Source organism: Grampus griseus, assembly GCF_964374135.1.
Source record: "Grampus griseus genome assembly, chromosome: 3".
Taxonomy (NCBI): Eukaryota; Metazoa; Chordata; class Mammalia; order Artiodactyla; family Delphinidae; genus Grampus; species Grampus griseus.
Genome location: NC_139019.1, coordinates 91,529,238 through 91,544,208, shown reverse-complemented (window position 1 = coordinate 91,544,208; position 14,971 = coordinate 91,529,238). Strand labels below are relative to the sequence as shown.

Genomic DNA, 14,971 nt, shown 5'->3' with positions numbered 1-14,971 from the left:
AAATTAAGGAGTCAAGGAGGTACACTCCTTGTACCAGGGAACCTAGAAAGTAAAGAGGTGAAAGATGTCTTCTCTTTCTCAGATTCACTGCTTATGTCGATCTGGAAGTACTTTTCTATTCAGATTAATTCACCCAGTCAGCAATCGTTCATTGATTCCTTAGGAACTCGGCTTGACTTGGGGATCCCATAAAAAAGATATAGTCCCCTCCCTCAAGGCTTTCCATCTCCAGTAACAACAGCTCCCTCTCATTAGGCACAGGGCTCAGGGTTTCACGTGCAGTATCTCAGGATAATAAGCTGGAGAGCTTGACCCTAATTTTACAGATGAGGAAGCTGACTCTAAGGGTATGTGACCTGACCACATTTACAGCACTAACACATGGAAAGGAGACCTGAAGCCAGATTTATCTATGACCTAGACCCATTCTCTCTTCATCTTTCTATACTGCTCCCAGGGCAAGGTGGGCAGGAAAGTACGGAAACTCCTGCAATGAAATGCAGGCCTGATTCAGGTCAGGAGAGGGCCTGTCCAGTGCTTCACCAAGGAGAAGTCTTCAGAGAAGGTGGCATTTGAGCAGAACCCTGCTTGACGAGAGCTGGGACTTCACTCAAACAAGATGAGGTGGGGTGGGGCTTTCCGGATAGAAAAAGACCAGGGTGAGAGGGAGTGTGGAGAATTCAGACTAGAATGCAGCTCCCTCTGGCTAGAATCCGTGAGAGGCATATGGTAGCAGTGGGAGGAAGGTCAGATAGAGGTGGGGTCCGATCATGAAGGGCCATGATACTGAGGAATATAAACTAAGCCACGGAGGCTGAGAACCCGTGGGAGTACCCAAGCCAGGGTGAGAAAGGCCATGCTAGAGGCAGTCACAGGGGATCATGCTGGTGGCTACTACAGGTGTCCAGCTGAGAACTGAGAGTGGTCCAGATCAGGGCAGGAGCAATCAGAGGAGGGGAGAAGAGATGAATCTGGAATATATTTAAGAGGTGGAATTACAACACCTGGAAGGCTGTGGAAATATACAGAGAGCCCAGGCGCCAGAATCCTGACCAGAGGGGCAGAGGGCCAATAGCACCCACAACTCCTACCTTTCCTCCTGACTGAACCCCTCCCCCAGTTGCCAGCTGCCTTAGGAAAATGGATTCCACCCCCACCCAGTCCCAGGGAGAATCTGTTGCCCTAAAGGTGATCCTATTGCCATTATAGCTCAAGAATGGCCACAAGACTTGTTCTGCTAAAAGACACAAGGGAAAGTCTGATGGGGAACTTGGGGAGAAGGAGTCTTCTCTCCTTTTTGAAGAAGAGTCTGTCTCTATTCCCAACTCACATATTGCCATGTGCAAATACTGTCTCTAGAACCATTACCCATCTGCATATGACCCTGTCTCCCAAGATGACAGAGCCCAGAAGAGATGGAGAGAAGCTGGGAACCTGACGTGAACAAATAAGCTTCCTCACGTTAAGAGAATCTGCAATGGAATCTCCGCAACCGAGAATCAAAGCATCTTAACTGATGAAGACGGAGAGTGGCCTCATTCGCCAAACTAGGCAGCACAAGAAGAGAGAGTCTGGAGCGAACAGAAGGGCTTAGACATCGAGTGTGACCTCCAGTAGGCAATCAGAAATACAAGTCAGGTAAGAGTGAGGAAGTCTGGACTAGGGGTACAGATGTGAAGTTTCAGCATCCCAGTGGTAGCTGAGGCAATGTGAGTAAAAATACAGAGACCTGAAAAGTCACTGGTACCTATGGATATCGAACCACCACTGTTCCCCCACTTCTAACAACCACCCATGCCTCTCAGAGAGCCAGTGTCACTTTGGGCAGGGGTGGGGGATTAGATATCCCAAACTGGAATTCAGAAAAAAAATTATTAGCAAATAATAGATCACACATAATGATAGCTATCATTTATTGAGCACCTTTTATCCTACGTGCCTAAAATTCTTTTCTCAAATTTGCACAGTCATCCCATGAGGCAGTTATCACACTCCTCAGCTTACAAATGAGGAAAGGGAGGCTAGTTCAAAGAAGAGTCCTGTGGTCCATCGCAAGACCAACAATTTCATGGTAAACCAGGATTTAAACACAGGGCAGGATAGGGGAAGGGGAGAGATTGAAGATGACCACACAGCACCCCAGTTAGGAGGCTGGTTGGTGCAAAGTGGGAGCAGTGAGGATGGTGGATAAAAACCAATTTTGACAAGTGATAATTAAGGCAGCAGAGGCTCCAAGACCGCTTCTCAAACACGGCTCTGAATGAAGGGCAAAGTGGGACGTGAGTGGTTTAAAAACTCAAATGGTCTCGGTGGGCTAGCTCAGAAACTTGACCCCCATTCAAGTCACTGTTCCTATGGAAAGCTGTATTCTACGCAAGGTACTTTTTACCCAACTTCCAGGACGCTGCGCCCACAGAGTTGGTAGCGCTGAGCATCACTAACTGCGCTTCCTCACGTGCTCAGAACACGGCATTTCTCTACAATCTGCTGCCATATTTGATTCCCTCCTTGGTCTCAGTCAGCTGATTCCTCCTCTGCCGTCTGACCTTTTGGTCACTGACCATGGGGGCTAGCACTCAGCACCTCTCGGGTTTCCCTGCCTGCCACAATCTCCCTTGTTTTAACTTCCACTTGGCATGTCAGTATCCTTGAAAACAAACTTCTTACCCCTTTGGAAGCCACTGCCAGGCCCTCTCATGACTTCAGCGATTACTGGGAGAGCCTCTGCAGAGAGCCATCTCAGCCTTTGGGGATTCAGCAAGAGTGTTTAGTTACAGAGAAATGGATTACCAACAGGCGGCACTAAGGAAAAGTGACTGTTTCACTTTAAAAAAAAAAAAAGAAAAAAAAAAAAAACAGGAAATCATGGTTCAGAGGGCACAGGAATGCAATCCACATTTCTGAGAATGCTACAGACTCTCCCAAGTGTGGTAACAGGCTTTTTGAGTCACAAACTAAACTGGCTGGTTCCTGATCTTAACACACCTAGTCGAGACCCAAACAAGTGATAACAGAGGCCTGGTTACACTTAACACGTGAGACTTAGAAACAAATCTTGCTACGCAGGAGCAAACGTCAGTTACTCTTACCCCCCAAAGCAGGCTAACCAGGAGCATTATGTATAAGCTGTACGCGTGGCTAAAATATCAGAGACAAAAGCTCGGTCAAAGCAGTCAACCCCAGAGAAGCTGCAGGGTTATGACAAATCTGATGTCTGATGTGTCCTGTTTATAACAGGCCTGCAGAAAAATCCATTGTGCGTCGGAATGAAAAACTTAACATTTGTCATAAAAACCCAGTATTTAACTTCTCAACCCTGTGTTTTCCATTATGCCTTAGAGCAGGGTCAGATGAGGTTCAGGAGTAAAATGGGTGGTACAGCAAGATTAAAAATTATACCAATGGTCCCCGATTGTGTAAACCCACACTGTGAAACCAACTGATACTGTTCTCCAATGGTTTACAGAATAAGAGACAAGGAAGAAAAGCAAAGTGTGAGGATCTATTATCCATTAGTGAAATATGCCCTTCTTCCAAAAGACTCTCGACCTATAAGGGGAAAGTTCTACTTTTTAAAAAGAGAGAGAGAGGGAAGGATTCAGTAGTTACTTCTACACTACAAAGATGTTGGTAACTCGTGTTTTCTAAAATGGCCGCTAGTCAGCTCTTCAATGCGCTACATGCACCCAGTCCACTGCACCATCTCATTTTCTACCCATTATCAATATAAAAATTAGAGTATCTTGGCAACAGATTTTTCACAGTGAGATTCTCTTTATTCTAGGTCTTTTCGAGTAAAAATAAAATGGCAAAGAAACCTCATTAACCAGAAGATTTTCAATATGGCCTATTCCAACGGTAACACTCCATTCATTCTTCTATTCAAATTACAGTGAATAAGCATCTATTACATGTGGTGTACAGCTCTAGCTGCTGGGGATCACGGGCGAGGGCTTTCAGGCTTCTGAGGGAGACAGACGTGTCCAGAAATAATGCCTGCAGTGTGGTAAGGGCTATAACAAGAAGCGTGCAAGACACTGACAAGCACTTAACTTTGCCAGGGCACGCCAGGTCTAAGTCTTCCTAGCAGATGGGACGCTCGGTTCAAGTCTTAAAGGATGAGTTCAGATGAGCGTGTGCTTAGGGAAACACAAAACAGTGCCACTCAGTGGGAATCCCAAGTATAAGGCACAAGCAAGTCTGGTATGTTTGGGAGACTGAGCATTTGTGCGTGCCCATATAGAGCAAGTCGTTTGGGTAGGCACACAGAACTGCTGAAGGTCTAGAGCAGGGAGGGTGGCAAATCAGACAGTGAAGGGTGGACTTTATATGCAGACAGGAATGAAGCACTAAAAGAAAGAGAGGATAAGGAACGGAGGAGAAAGAATCTAGACCAACATTTTCTGAGGGCTTACCACATGCAAAGCACCTTGAACTTATGAAGTGGGTATGACTTTGTTCCCATTTTACAGATGGGGAAACTGAGATTCAGAGAAGAAAAGTATCTTTCTGGAGGCCCCACAGCTAATAAGTAATCAGTGGAGCCAAAATGTAAATCCAGGTGGTCTGATGCTACAGCCCATGCTTTTCATCACTTCAGTATATTGCTCCTAGTCTAAGAATATTAAGCAAGTTAAAGATACAGATTTCATATTGTTTTCACTGACCTATAAGGCACATGACTCACTCCTCCAAAAGAGAAAAAAGAAGGCATCCAAAAGTCAGTTTGCATCCAATGTGTACCAAATAAAGGAGAATAAAGGAAACTGCTACCCTCCACAGCAGTGGTTCTCAAATGAGGGTGATTTTGCCCATCAGGGGACATTTGGCAACACCTAGGCATATTTTTGGTTGTTAGAACTAGGCAAGAGGTGCTACTGGCATCTCATGGGCAGAGGCTACAAATACTGCTAATTATCCTGCCATGGAGCAGACAGCATCCCACAACAAAGAATTGTCTGGCCGGACTAAGATACAACCTGACACAAACCACTGAAGAAAAGATGAGTTTCCCATCTTGTTTTGTAATAAAAATAACCAACCATTGTCCATAGAGCTAATGGACAGTCGAGTCTGGACTTCTGACCCTGCAACTTAGATTTAACTCTATCGCCATCTGCTACGGTCTGAACGTTTGTGCCCTCCTGAAATTCATATGTCGGAAACTTAACTCCCAAGGTAATGTGTTTTAGGAGGTGGGGCCTTTGAGATTAGCGCCCTTATTTTTAAAAAAAAGGCCAAGAGAGCTCCCTAGGCCCTTTTGCCACATGAGGATACAACAAGTTTTCAACCTGGAAGAGGGCCCTCACCTGACCATGCTGGCACCCCGATCTCAGACTTCCAGCCTCTAGTACTATGAGAAATAAATTTCTCTTGTTTATGAGCCACCAAGCCTGTGGTATTTTCTTATAGCAGCCTGAACAGACTAAGACACCACCCATGCTCAAAAGAAACAAAAGCTCTGCATTAGTTTAAGTTTAGTTCGAAGTCCGTTTAAGCTTAACATCACAGAATTCAAGGACAATTACACTAATGGGGCTGCAAAAAGTACGATTCACCATCAACCAAGAAAAGCGTAAGTCCCTATAAGAGGATAGCTAGCCATTACCTGCTAGAGGTAACAAACAATTCTTTCCCCATTATATTGCTTTTAAATCACTTTTAAACCATAAATGATAAATGACATTTTTAATAATATTTTTCAAGAAAAACTTCTTGTAAAATTGAGGGGGCACTTAAGTCTGAGGATGTAATGTATAACATGGTATTTATAGGTGATAAGGCTGTATTGTATAATTGAAATTTGCTAAGAGAATAGAACTGAACTGTTCTCAACAACAAAAAAATGTAAATATGTGAGGTGATGGAATGTTAATAACTCAATGGTGGGATGGTGGGAATCCTTTCACTATATATATATATATATATATATATTATATCATCACGTTGCACACTTTAAATATATTACAGTTTCATTTTCAATTATACCTCAATAAAGCTAAAAAAATACTTTCAATCATTTTTTAAAAACAAAAAAAATATGAAGGGGCATTTATACAGTAGCTGATCTTAAACAGTCACAACATGGATATCATATCTGAATTTTAGAAACCTAGATGCAGTGTGGAAGAGGGGTACTTCTATCCCAGTTACATCTAATTTACTAATTTACTAACCACAGCCTAATTTACTAACTACAGCCAATCTTACATTAACAGAAATGTTAGTGTATGATTACTTGCTTCAACCTATGTTTATAAGGTCCCTGACTGTGTACCTTATGTAGTTGATATTAAAAGGTATAGATATACTCTTAATGTGATTTGTGAAAAACTATTGTTTTTCACTTTTTCCAAATTTTCTCAGATGTTTTCTTTACCAGTCCAAATGGAGTGAAAATTACAATCCTTGGTAAGGGACACGCATGTAATTTAAGTCCCCAGCTTCTGTTTTTCTAGTTTATTAGGAAGTTTCTGATCAAAACATCAAAATTGACTCATAATATTCCCTCAGGAACCTCAGGATGATTAGGAAGTAACTTCATTTAAAAGTTAACAGATGAATCTAACTTTGTGAATTGTATGCTATATCTCAATAAAGCAGTTTTTTTAAAAAGTTAATGGAATTTCCATGTTGCTGTCATATTGGTTTCATTAATTTAGTCAAATACACTGAGGCAAAAATAAGCACCTCAGTGTTTATTACATTACTACTCAGAGGACTAAAATCTTGCTGAAATGAAAATACTAATCTAGTTCACATTTGCAGCAGCAATTATGAGGACTAAATCATCAAACCTTGTGATTTTTTTCCCTAAAAATCTTTTGCTAATCAAATGACAACTTATAAAAGTAGTCTGAGCCACATTCAAGTTTTGCTTTCTAAAAGAACTAAAAGAAGGATCTCTACCTCCCCCAGGACATAACAAAAGTTTCCCTGAACAAACACTGCTCAAAAAACCAAGAGACCAACCACAGCAGAAATTCTTACTAAAATAAACAACAGAGATAGCAGCAGAGAACAAACAGCTAAAAGCTATTGTGTGGCTCGACACACAACCAATAACATTCAGTTTATATAAACTTGGGTTTTTAAATCTTGCAGAGGGCTCAAACTACGAACTGCACGCAAAAGACTTTCTGCTTGACAAGGTGAGGTTAGCTCTAAAACAAGTTAAGAAGGTAAATTGCTACATCACATTAGTATGAATACAGACACTGGGTTTTATTTTTCTAATTATTTTTAAAACAGAAAATTATTTTCCATTTAAGTGCTACTCATCTTAACACATAAGATGTGTAACTATTGTCTTCAGGCTGAAATGCTTTCCATAGGACACACGTTGGTTTTTTTTTTTTAAGTTGATGAAAAACTTTGATCTGAGTTGCAGAAAAATCACTTCATAACTAACTTTTCAATGAGCAATTTGGTGCTTAAAGAAATCCAGAGAGTGTTTTTCAAAATAGCACACAGAAAAAAATGTTTTACCAAGCTTCTCTCATATGTTTTCTACTTAAATTTACTACAATTAATCTTCTTTAACCTACAATGCATTATTATAACAGTAATGCCAGCAAATTCTTAAGTAACTATTTAGGAATCAGTAAAATTCCTTCCATTAAGGGATGAAATATGTGAATAATTTTACCACAGAATTAGATATCTTCATTTGAGAAAGAATGTGAAAAGGGGTCATCTCAAAATAAATATTAGATAATATTTTTGAAAAAAGATTTTTCTATTTTAATTTCAGGGGAAAATGTCACATGCTTAACTTCGATTTTAATTAGTGATAATCAAAATTATCAAGAGTACTATCCTGGGGGGGAAAACACTGTAATAGTAGTTATTGGCTATTAAGTTTGAAGTAATTGCTTACTATTTCATTTACAAACTAAAGTAGGAGTTAAAGAAAAAAATAATAATAATAAAGCAGGAGTTAAAGAAAGTGCCAAGTAAGTACAGAACAATAATATACATATATTCATTCAATGTTTGAATACCATCTACGTGCAAGATGCTGTTCATACGTTATACCATTTGTAAATATATATATATGTGTTTAATTTAGTACATACCACAAGCAGATAGGTGCTTAACACATGCATTTTATGGTAGCATGGTAGTTACAGATAATGTGGTTAACTTCAGCAGACATCTGTGTTATACATATGGCCATCAAAATAATTGTGGCATGCTTTTGTGACACTGAAAGAGGGCAAGCCTGTTGCAAAATGATTACTTCCAACAAAAGCATGCTTAAATTATTGTTCAGTTAAATGGCACATATCCAAAACAACAGCATTATAAAGTTGCTATTGCATTTGAATCCCTCACCAATTTTTGACCTATTTGTAAAACAAGATAAGCACCATCAGGATATAAAAAGTAATTATGGATCAGGATTTTTAATTCATGTTTCTTTGACAAAATTATTCCATTTGATTCTGAGTCTTGGCTGCTCTCATGACAGAATAATGTACATGTTCCACAACTGACAGGAGTAGGGCTTTCATAATTAAATAGGAAGCTCACACACCAGATGACTTTAGACTTCAGAAAGATTTCTATGTTTTTTTAGTAACAGATCATCAGTTATCTTTCTCTAATTGTTTCGAAGCCAAAGAGAATCTATGTATTATCAAAAATGTATGATTTTTTTTTTACTTTTGTCTATTTTGTGCTCACAGTACTCCAAAGAATGTTACGTCATCTTGTAAAGTAAGTTCTTTTCCTGATTTCATAGGGGTGGGGGGGATTGGGAGTTGGAACATAAAAAGCTAAAAATATACAATGAACACTCTCCCCCGCCAGAGTCTTTTATTGTCCTCGAAAGGAAACACTAAATGAGAATCTGATTGACTTTTGCTTATTAAAATTACAGAAGAAACAATATTCAAAACAATTTCCTAAAGGGTTAACTGTATCTTGTGGCTTTAATTGATCATTTTTGCCCTCTTTCTCTGACAAAAAAAAAAAAAATGACAGCTGTGAAATTAAAATTCTGTACACCAAGAACGGTAATAACAAAGCTGAAGCTTTTGGCCAAGAACATTTACTCTAGTGTGCATAAAGCTATGTAAAATCTGATTCACACAAGGAAATGCCCAGAGCCTACGCCATTAGGATTAACTTCTGAGATGACAAGACTAGGACAAGACAATTGGCAGCCTGAACTTGATTTCTCAGACAGCCTCCTTGGCGGGGGGAGGGGGACGGTTTCCCTTCATCAGACTCAGCTGCTGAGGTATCTAAAATGCCTAAATGATTTAAAACTGAAGGAGAAAGGGAAACAAAACACTCGGGATTCCGATCATCTCTAGGTAGCTACGTTGTTGCGAGAGAAAAACTAGCGCGCAGGCGCGTCAGTCAGGTTGTCAACCGTAAACATACGAGCTCGCCAAAATTAAGGAAGTGAATGTCTGCAAGCTCCCACAGCCTTTTTGTTTGGGTTCTCTAGGTTAATACCAGTAATTGCATTATAATGACCTACGAAGAGACGCAAAGTTATTACCTCGTTTGGAGAGATGTTTACTTAAATGTTGGGATAAACCAGGTGGCTTTTGGAAAAGGAAATTATTTTCCGGCCGAACGTAGCATTACCCAACCACAAACACTGGCGACACAATCACAACCACCCAATAAATGTGTTTCAACGAGTGAATTATTTTACTTCCCCAATAATCCTATCAAGAAAAAAGGTCTTCAACAAAGCCGAGGGAGAGCGTGCCTTCAACACTGTATGCTGCCCATACAATCAATTCTGCGCCTCTTTGGGAGCTGCGGGGGCCTTAAACGCTTTTGGAGGAAAACGACGTAGGGAAGTTTGGGTCTCAGCTGCAGGACGGTGGATTGCAGCCGAGAGCTTGGTGCATGGACCCTCCTACAAGGCGTCAAACTTACTTTCCTTTATGAAGGACTCAAAGTTAACTCACCCTGACACGTCCTCCCTCCACCTGAGCGCGGGGGGCAACTGCCGTTCGTTCCCACCGTGCAGAGACGCCACCGCCGTCCGCCCCGCCCGGGTGACAGCCCTGGGACAATGCCGCGGAACCCCCGAGCCTGCCCGGCTACGCACCCCCGACCCCGAACATGCCCCCGGCCCGCGCCTACCTTGATGCCCTGCTGCTGGGTGGTGAGGGTTAACTTGGATTCATTCAGAAGCAAAACTTCGCAGTAAAATTCTTCCGGAACAGCGCAGAAACAGCCCATGTCGGCTGTGGCCGGCCTCAGCCAGAGGAGAAAGCTGCGACCCAGGCGCTGAGCCGCCCCCTCCCCTCAAGCGCGAGGCATTAAGTTATTGTCCGCACCGCGGCGAGGTCGAGAGGACCAGTTCCCGGCGGGGTCCAGCGCGGCGTGGACCAGCAGCGCGGCGCGGACCAGCAGCGCGGCGCGGACGTAAGGTAAGGAGGGCGGGGAAGCCCGGGAGAGAGTCAGCGCCCGCGAGCGGCCAGGGAAGCGCCGGAGAAACTGGGCGCAGAGGGCGGCGGCGCGTCCCCGCGCATCCTGCGGCTCCGGCTCCTCCGAAGGCGGGGGTACCGCGGCCCCAACCGCAGCCCTGGGGACGACAAAAATCTCCTGTCAAAGGATACAAGAGGCAAGAAAAGGGAGGGACGAGAGCTCTAGGCCGTCCCCGTACTTGGAAGCCCCTAGAAGCTCTGCAGCCGCCTCCACCCACGCCCGCCTGGAGCGCTGCAGCCACGCACCGGCCTCCTCTCCGCCTCCGGGGTCCCCAGCGGACGCGCACTTCCAGCTCCGACCCCACCCCGCAGCCCCCGGTCCGGTCCGCCGACTGGGGAGCACTCGGCTGTTCCTTTGTGTCAGGGGTACCCACGACGTCCCGGCCCCACTGCAGGGGCAGTGGCGAGGGTCGTCACTCAGTCGGCTACCTCCACCTCCACGTTCCCAACCCGCGGGCACCGAGAAGCCCGAAAAGGGTCGGAAAGGGCTTCGGGCTCCTTACCGCGACCGGCGAGTGGAGGTCAGCTCGTCGCGGGGCGCAGCTCCCGTCTGAGGATCCCCGAGTTCATCACGGGGCTACGTGTAGCCAAGTTGAAGCTTTCCCTCCGAGAACCCCCTGCCCGGGCGGCGGAGTGCTGCTTCCCCGGGAGATTCAGAGAAGCGGGCAGTCGGGGGACTTGCGGGCGGAGGAGCGGCCGCCCCGGCTGGGAACGCGGCCGGCGGGCTGGTGGGGTTTGCCCTGGGCGCGCCAGGCCGCAGCGGCTCCCGGGAAAGTTCTCTTGGCGGCGCAAGGGATGGCGCCCCGGGCGGGAGTAGCCCAGGTGCAGCTGGGCCGGGCCCGGGCGTCTACAAAAGGCCCTGGAGCGAAGTGGGGACCCAGTGGCCGGGAAGGGGGCGCCCCTTCTGGGCGGGGTCTCGGCCGGGGATGGAGGGTGGAGCGGAGGTGGTCAAATGGCGAGGTGCGGAGAGGTCCGCACAGGAACCTGCGCGACGCAGGAGCGGGTCCGCCTAGCCGTCGCAGGCCCTGGCCCGGCTCGCTGTATGGGTTTCCCGGGGAGACCTGGAGGCTTGCTCTAGGAAGGCAGGCGCAGCGAGGGTCGGACCCCGGCTTTCCGCGCTCCCAGTCCCACGCCCTCCGCGGGACCGGCTGTGTCCAGGATTGGCGGGCACAATAGCTCTGAGGCTGCAGTGCCCCCTGGTGGGAACTCGTGTCCGTGCACAAGCAACCGAGGCTGAGCAGCGGGTGAGGCAAGGCCCCCGCTGGCCTTCGGAGCAGGTGCAGTTTGTGCACTTCAGCTGGGAACCAGGAGCAAGTTAATGCAAGTGAAATAGGAGACACAAGGGGAGGACGCGGGCCGGGGAGGACGCGGGCCAGGGTGGACGGTAGGCCTCCCAGAAATCTTCTCTACTTTACATTGAGTATTAGAAAGAGCGAGAGTTTGGGTATCAGACGGTTTTGAGCTCTCTCCTTTACCACTTTTAAACTACGGAGCCCAAGTGCGAAAAATTTGCTTAAAGCCTAGGACGCTACTACTTAAAAAAAAAAAAAAAAAAAAAAAACACACCTGGCATCCACAGCACAGTAGAATTATAGAATGGAAATGCACAATGCAACTTTAGAAGGAATTTCCTCCCATAGTGGTTTGCCACAAAGGACCTTCTGTAGAAAGCCTCCTTCCCTGTTGTCTCAGCCCCATCTAAACATAAATTAGCACAACCCCCAAAGCGTGATAAACCCACTATGTTTGGTATGAACTTTACCTAAAGCTAAGAATCAAACCCTGCTTTATCTTTCAAACTTACCGTGAAATTGAAGCAGGTTTCGAAATTCTAACCAAATTCTGTGTCCAACTTTGGGTTGCACTGGCAAAGTTTTGCCTCCCGTGAGCTGACATCTTATTATTCCAGATTTTAGTGTCTTTACTTGGGGAAGCTTTTCTTTTCTGTAATATAATTCCTCACACAAATTACCAAATGTGACTGAAAGATTGCATAACAAATTTTCATTCTTTACCACAATATCCAATAGAGCCACCTAAGCTTACAAAAACAAAAGATAAGGCCCAAGTGTAATCATTTGCTTGCCAGTTTTGAGTTTTGCTGCCCCCTGTTTTATGTTCTTTGATTTTGTGATTTTGTTTCGCTTTACCTCCAATGGTAATGGAAAGGCTGGGGGTTTGGGGTGGGGCAGGGATTCTGTTCTAGGCTCCTCACAAGGGAAAGTACAAAGCCATGGAGTCCTATACATATGACAGTCTTTTCTGGATGACACATTTTCTTTTCCATGTCTTTATTGGGATGGAGAAAACAAAATCCACTTAACACAAAATTAGAGTTTCCTGGAGAAAATAGGAATTCCACAGGTGTTTTGTTGTTGTTGTTAAACAGCCTATTGAGCTATGGAAACCAAGCAAGACACTGTGGGGCCTTCCTGGGAACAGACCCCACCCTCATGTCCCCTTGCCTCTTGTTTATATTATAGAAAAGCTTTAGTCTCCTAGGCCTTCCCCAAGTTCCAAAGGGAAAATTTAATCAGAGAAGTGAGAAAATGCAGAAACAGAGGAAAACAGTGAAGCAAGACAAAATAATAATAGTTTAGCCATAAAACAAAGACCTTTAGTTCCTCCTCAAGGGCTTATAGATAATGTTCTGAGCCGTATCCTTGAGTTGTTTTGAAGATGCTAAAATCCCACCAGGTGGAAGGAGTTAACTGCATGTAGACCACAGACCAGTTCAAACCAGAAGGTTGGTGATGTTAACTTCTGAAACACCACCCTGTTACCTCACCACCAACCATTCAGAAGGATATCCACCCTCTCTCTCACCTTGTCTTTAAAAACCCTTCCAGGACAGCCATCGGGGAGTTCAGGTCTTTGTGACCGTGAGCTGCCCGTTCTCCTTGCTTGGCCCTATGTTGGGTGCCTTGCAATAAACACTGAACTTTCATTCACCACAACCCGGTCGGGAGATTGGCTTTACTTTGGGTGGGCTAGCAGACCCAATTTTGGTTCAGGAACACTATAACTGGCACACAGTAAACTGTGTATATTTGAAGGATACAGTTTGTAAGTTTTGACTTATGCATACATGAAACCATCACCACAGTCAAGCTAGTAAACCTGTCCATCACCCCCTAGAGTTTGCTCCGGTACCTTTGTAATCTCTCCCTGTCATTCCTCACCACACCTCACCTCCCCAGCAACCACAGACCTTCTTTCCGTCACTATCAGTTATCGCCATTTTCTGGAGTTTTATATAAATGGCATAATAGTGCCAACTCTTTTCTTTTGGTCTGGTTTATTTCATTTAGCATAATTATTGTGATATTTATCCATGTTGCTGTGTATATCAATCGTTTGTTCATTTGTATTATTCAGTAATATTCCTTTGAACATGTGTATGCCACCATTTGTTTATCCATTCATTTGTGTGGTTTCTAATTTTTTATTATTACAAATAATATAAATATTACAGATCCTGCTATGAGGACTATACTAGTGAGCTCCGGCCGCCAAAACAAAAAGCCATAGACTGGGTGGCTTAAACAACAGGCACTTATTTTCTCACAGTTCTGAATGCTGGAAGTCTAATCAGGATGGTTCCTTTCTGTTGAAACCTCCTCTCCTGACTTACAGGTGGCTGCCATCCCACTGCATGCTCCCATGATCTCCTCTTTGCTGGGAGCTGTTGGGGAGAGCATGAGCTCTGTGTGTCTTCTCTCATAAGAACACTAAACCTATTCTGTCAGGGCCCCACCCTTATGATCCTTTTAACCTTAATTACCGCCTTATAGGCCCTATCTCCAAATACAGTCACCTTAGGGGTTACAGCTTCAACATATAAATTTGGAGGGGACACAGTTCAGTCCATAGCAAGGATCCATGTCTTTGTGTGGACATGTGCTTTTATTTCTTTTGAAATAAAAAAGAATAGAATCATTGGACTAGAAGATAGACAAATGGCAAATAAGCACATGAAAAGATGCTCAACATTATTTGTCATCAGGGAAGTGCAAATTCAAATCACCGTAAGATACCACTACAGTCCTAATAGAATGGCTACTATACCACCACACCAAGTGTTGGTGAGGGTGAGGAGCAATTTGTGTTCTCATACGCTACTGGTATGAATGTAAGATGGAACAACCACTTTGGATAACACTTTGAGAGTTTCTCAAAAAGTTGAACATATAACCATCCACAGGATTTTGGAGGAAAACTTTCTCTGCCTATACAGAGAAACAAATTAACAAGATACTACTCAAACATTTTGTCCCCAGGAAAATCATATAGTTTTTCAACATGTGCATAACGTAATACAGTCTATTTAAAGCCTCGTGTCAAAACCTTTGATCTCTCTTCAGAGATTTTTAAGAAAGTATTTTCTTTGGTCAAGATGACATTTTGTCGTAATAAGCCCATGTAGATGAATCAAAGGACAAATTCAGAGTAGATACAATTTTATGGAAATATGTAGACCATCTGTGAAGGACTGCAGGAATCTCATCCTG

At 44.1% G+C, this 14,971-nt stretch overlaps 1 protein-coding gene across 1 annotated transcript in view; it reads right to left on the bottom strand.

Moving 5' to 3' along the window:
- The window catches only part of EPB41L4A (erythrocyte membrane protein band 4.1 like 4A), a gene marked incomplete at both ends in the record, with an annotated part of 261,576 nt that extends 251,364 nt beyond the window's left edge, over window positions 1-10,212 (bottom strand). Inside the window, one exon of the mRNA XM_082651549.1 lies at window positions 10,114-10,212. Within this exon, the coding sequence (XP_082507675.1) occupies window positions 10,114-10,212 (99 nt within the window). The remainder of the gene's footprint in view (window positions 1-10,113) is intronic.
- Between the last annotated feature and the right edge of the window lie 4,759 nt (window positions 10,213-14,971).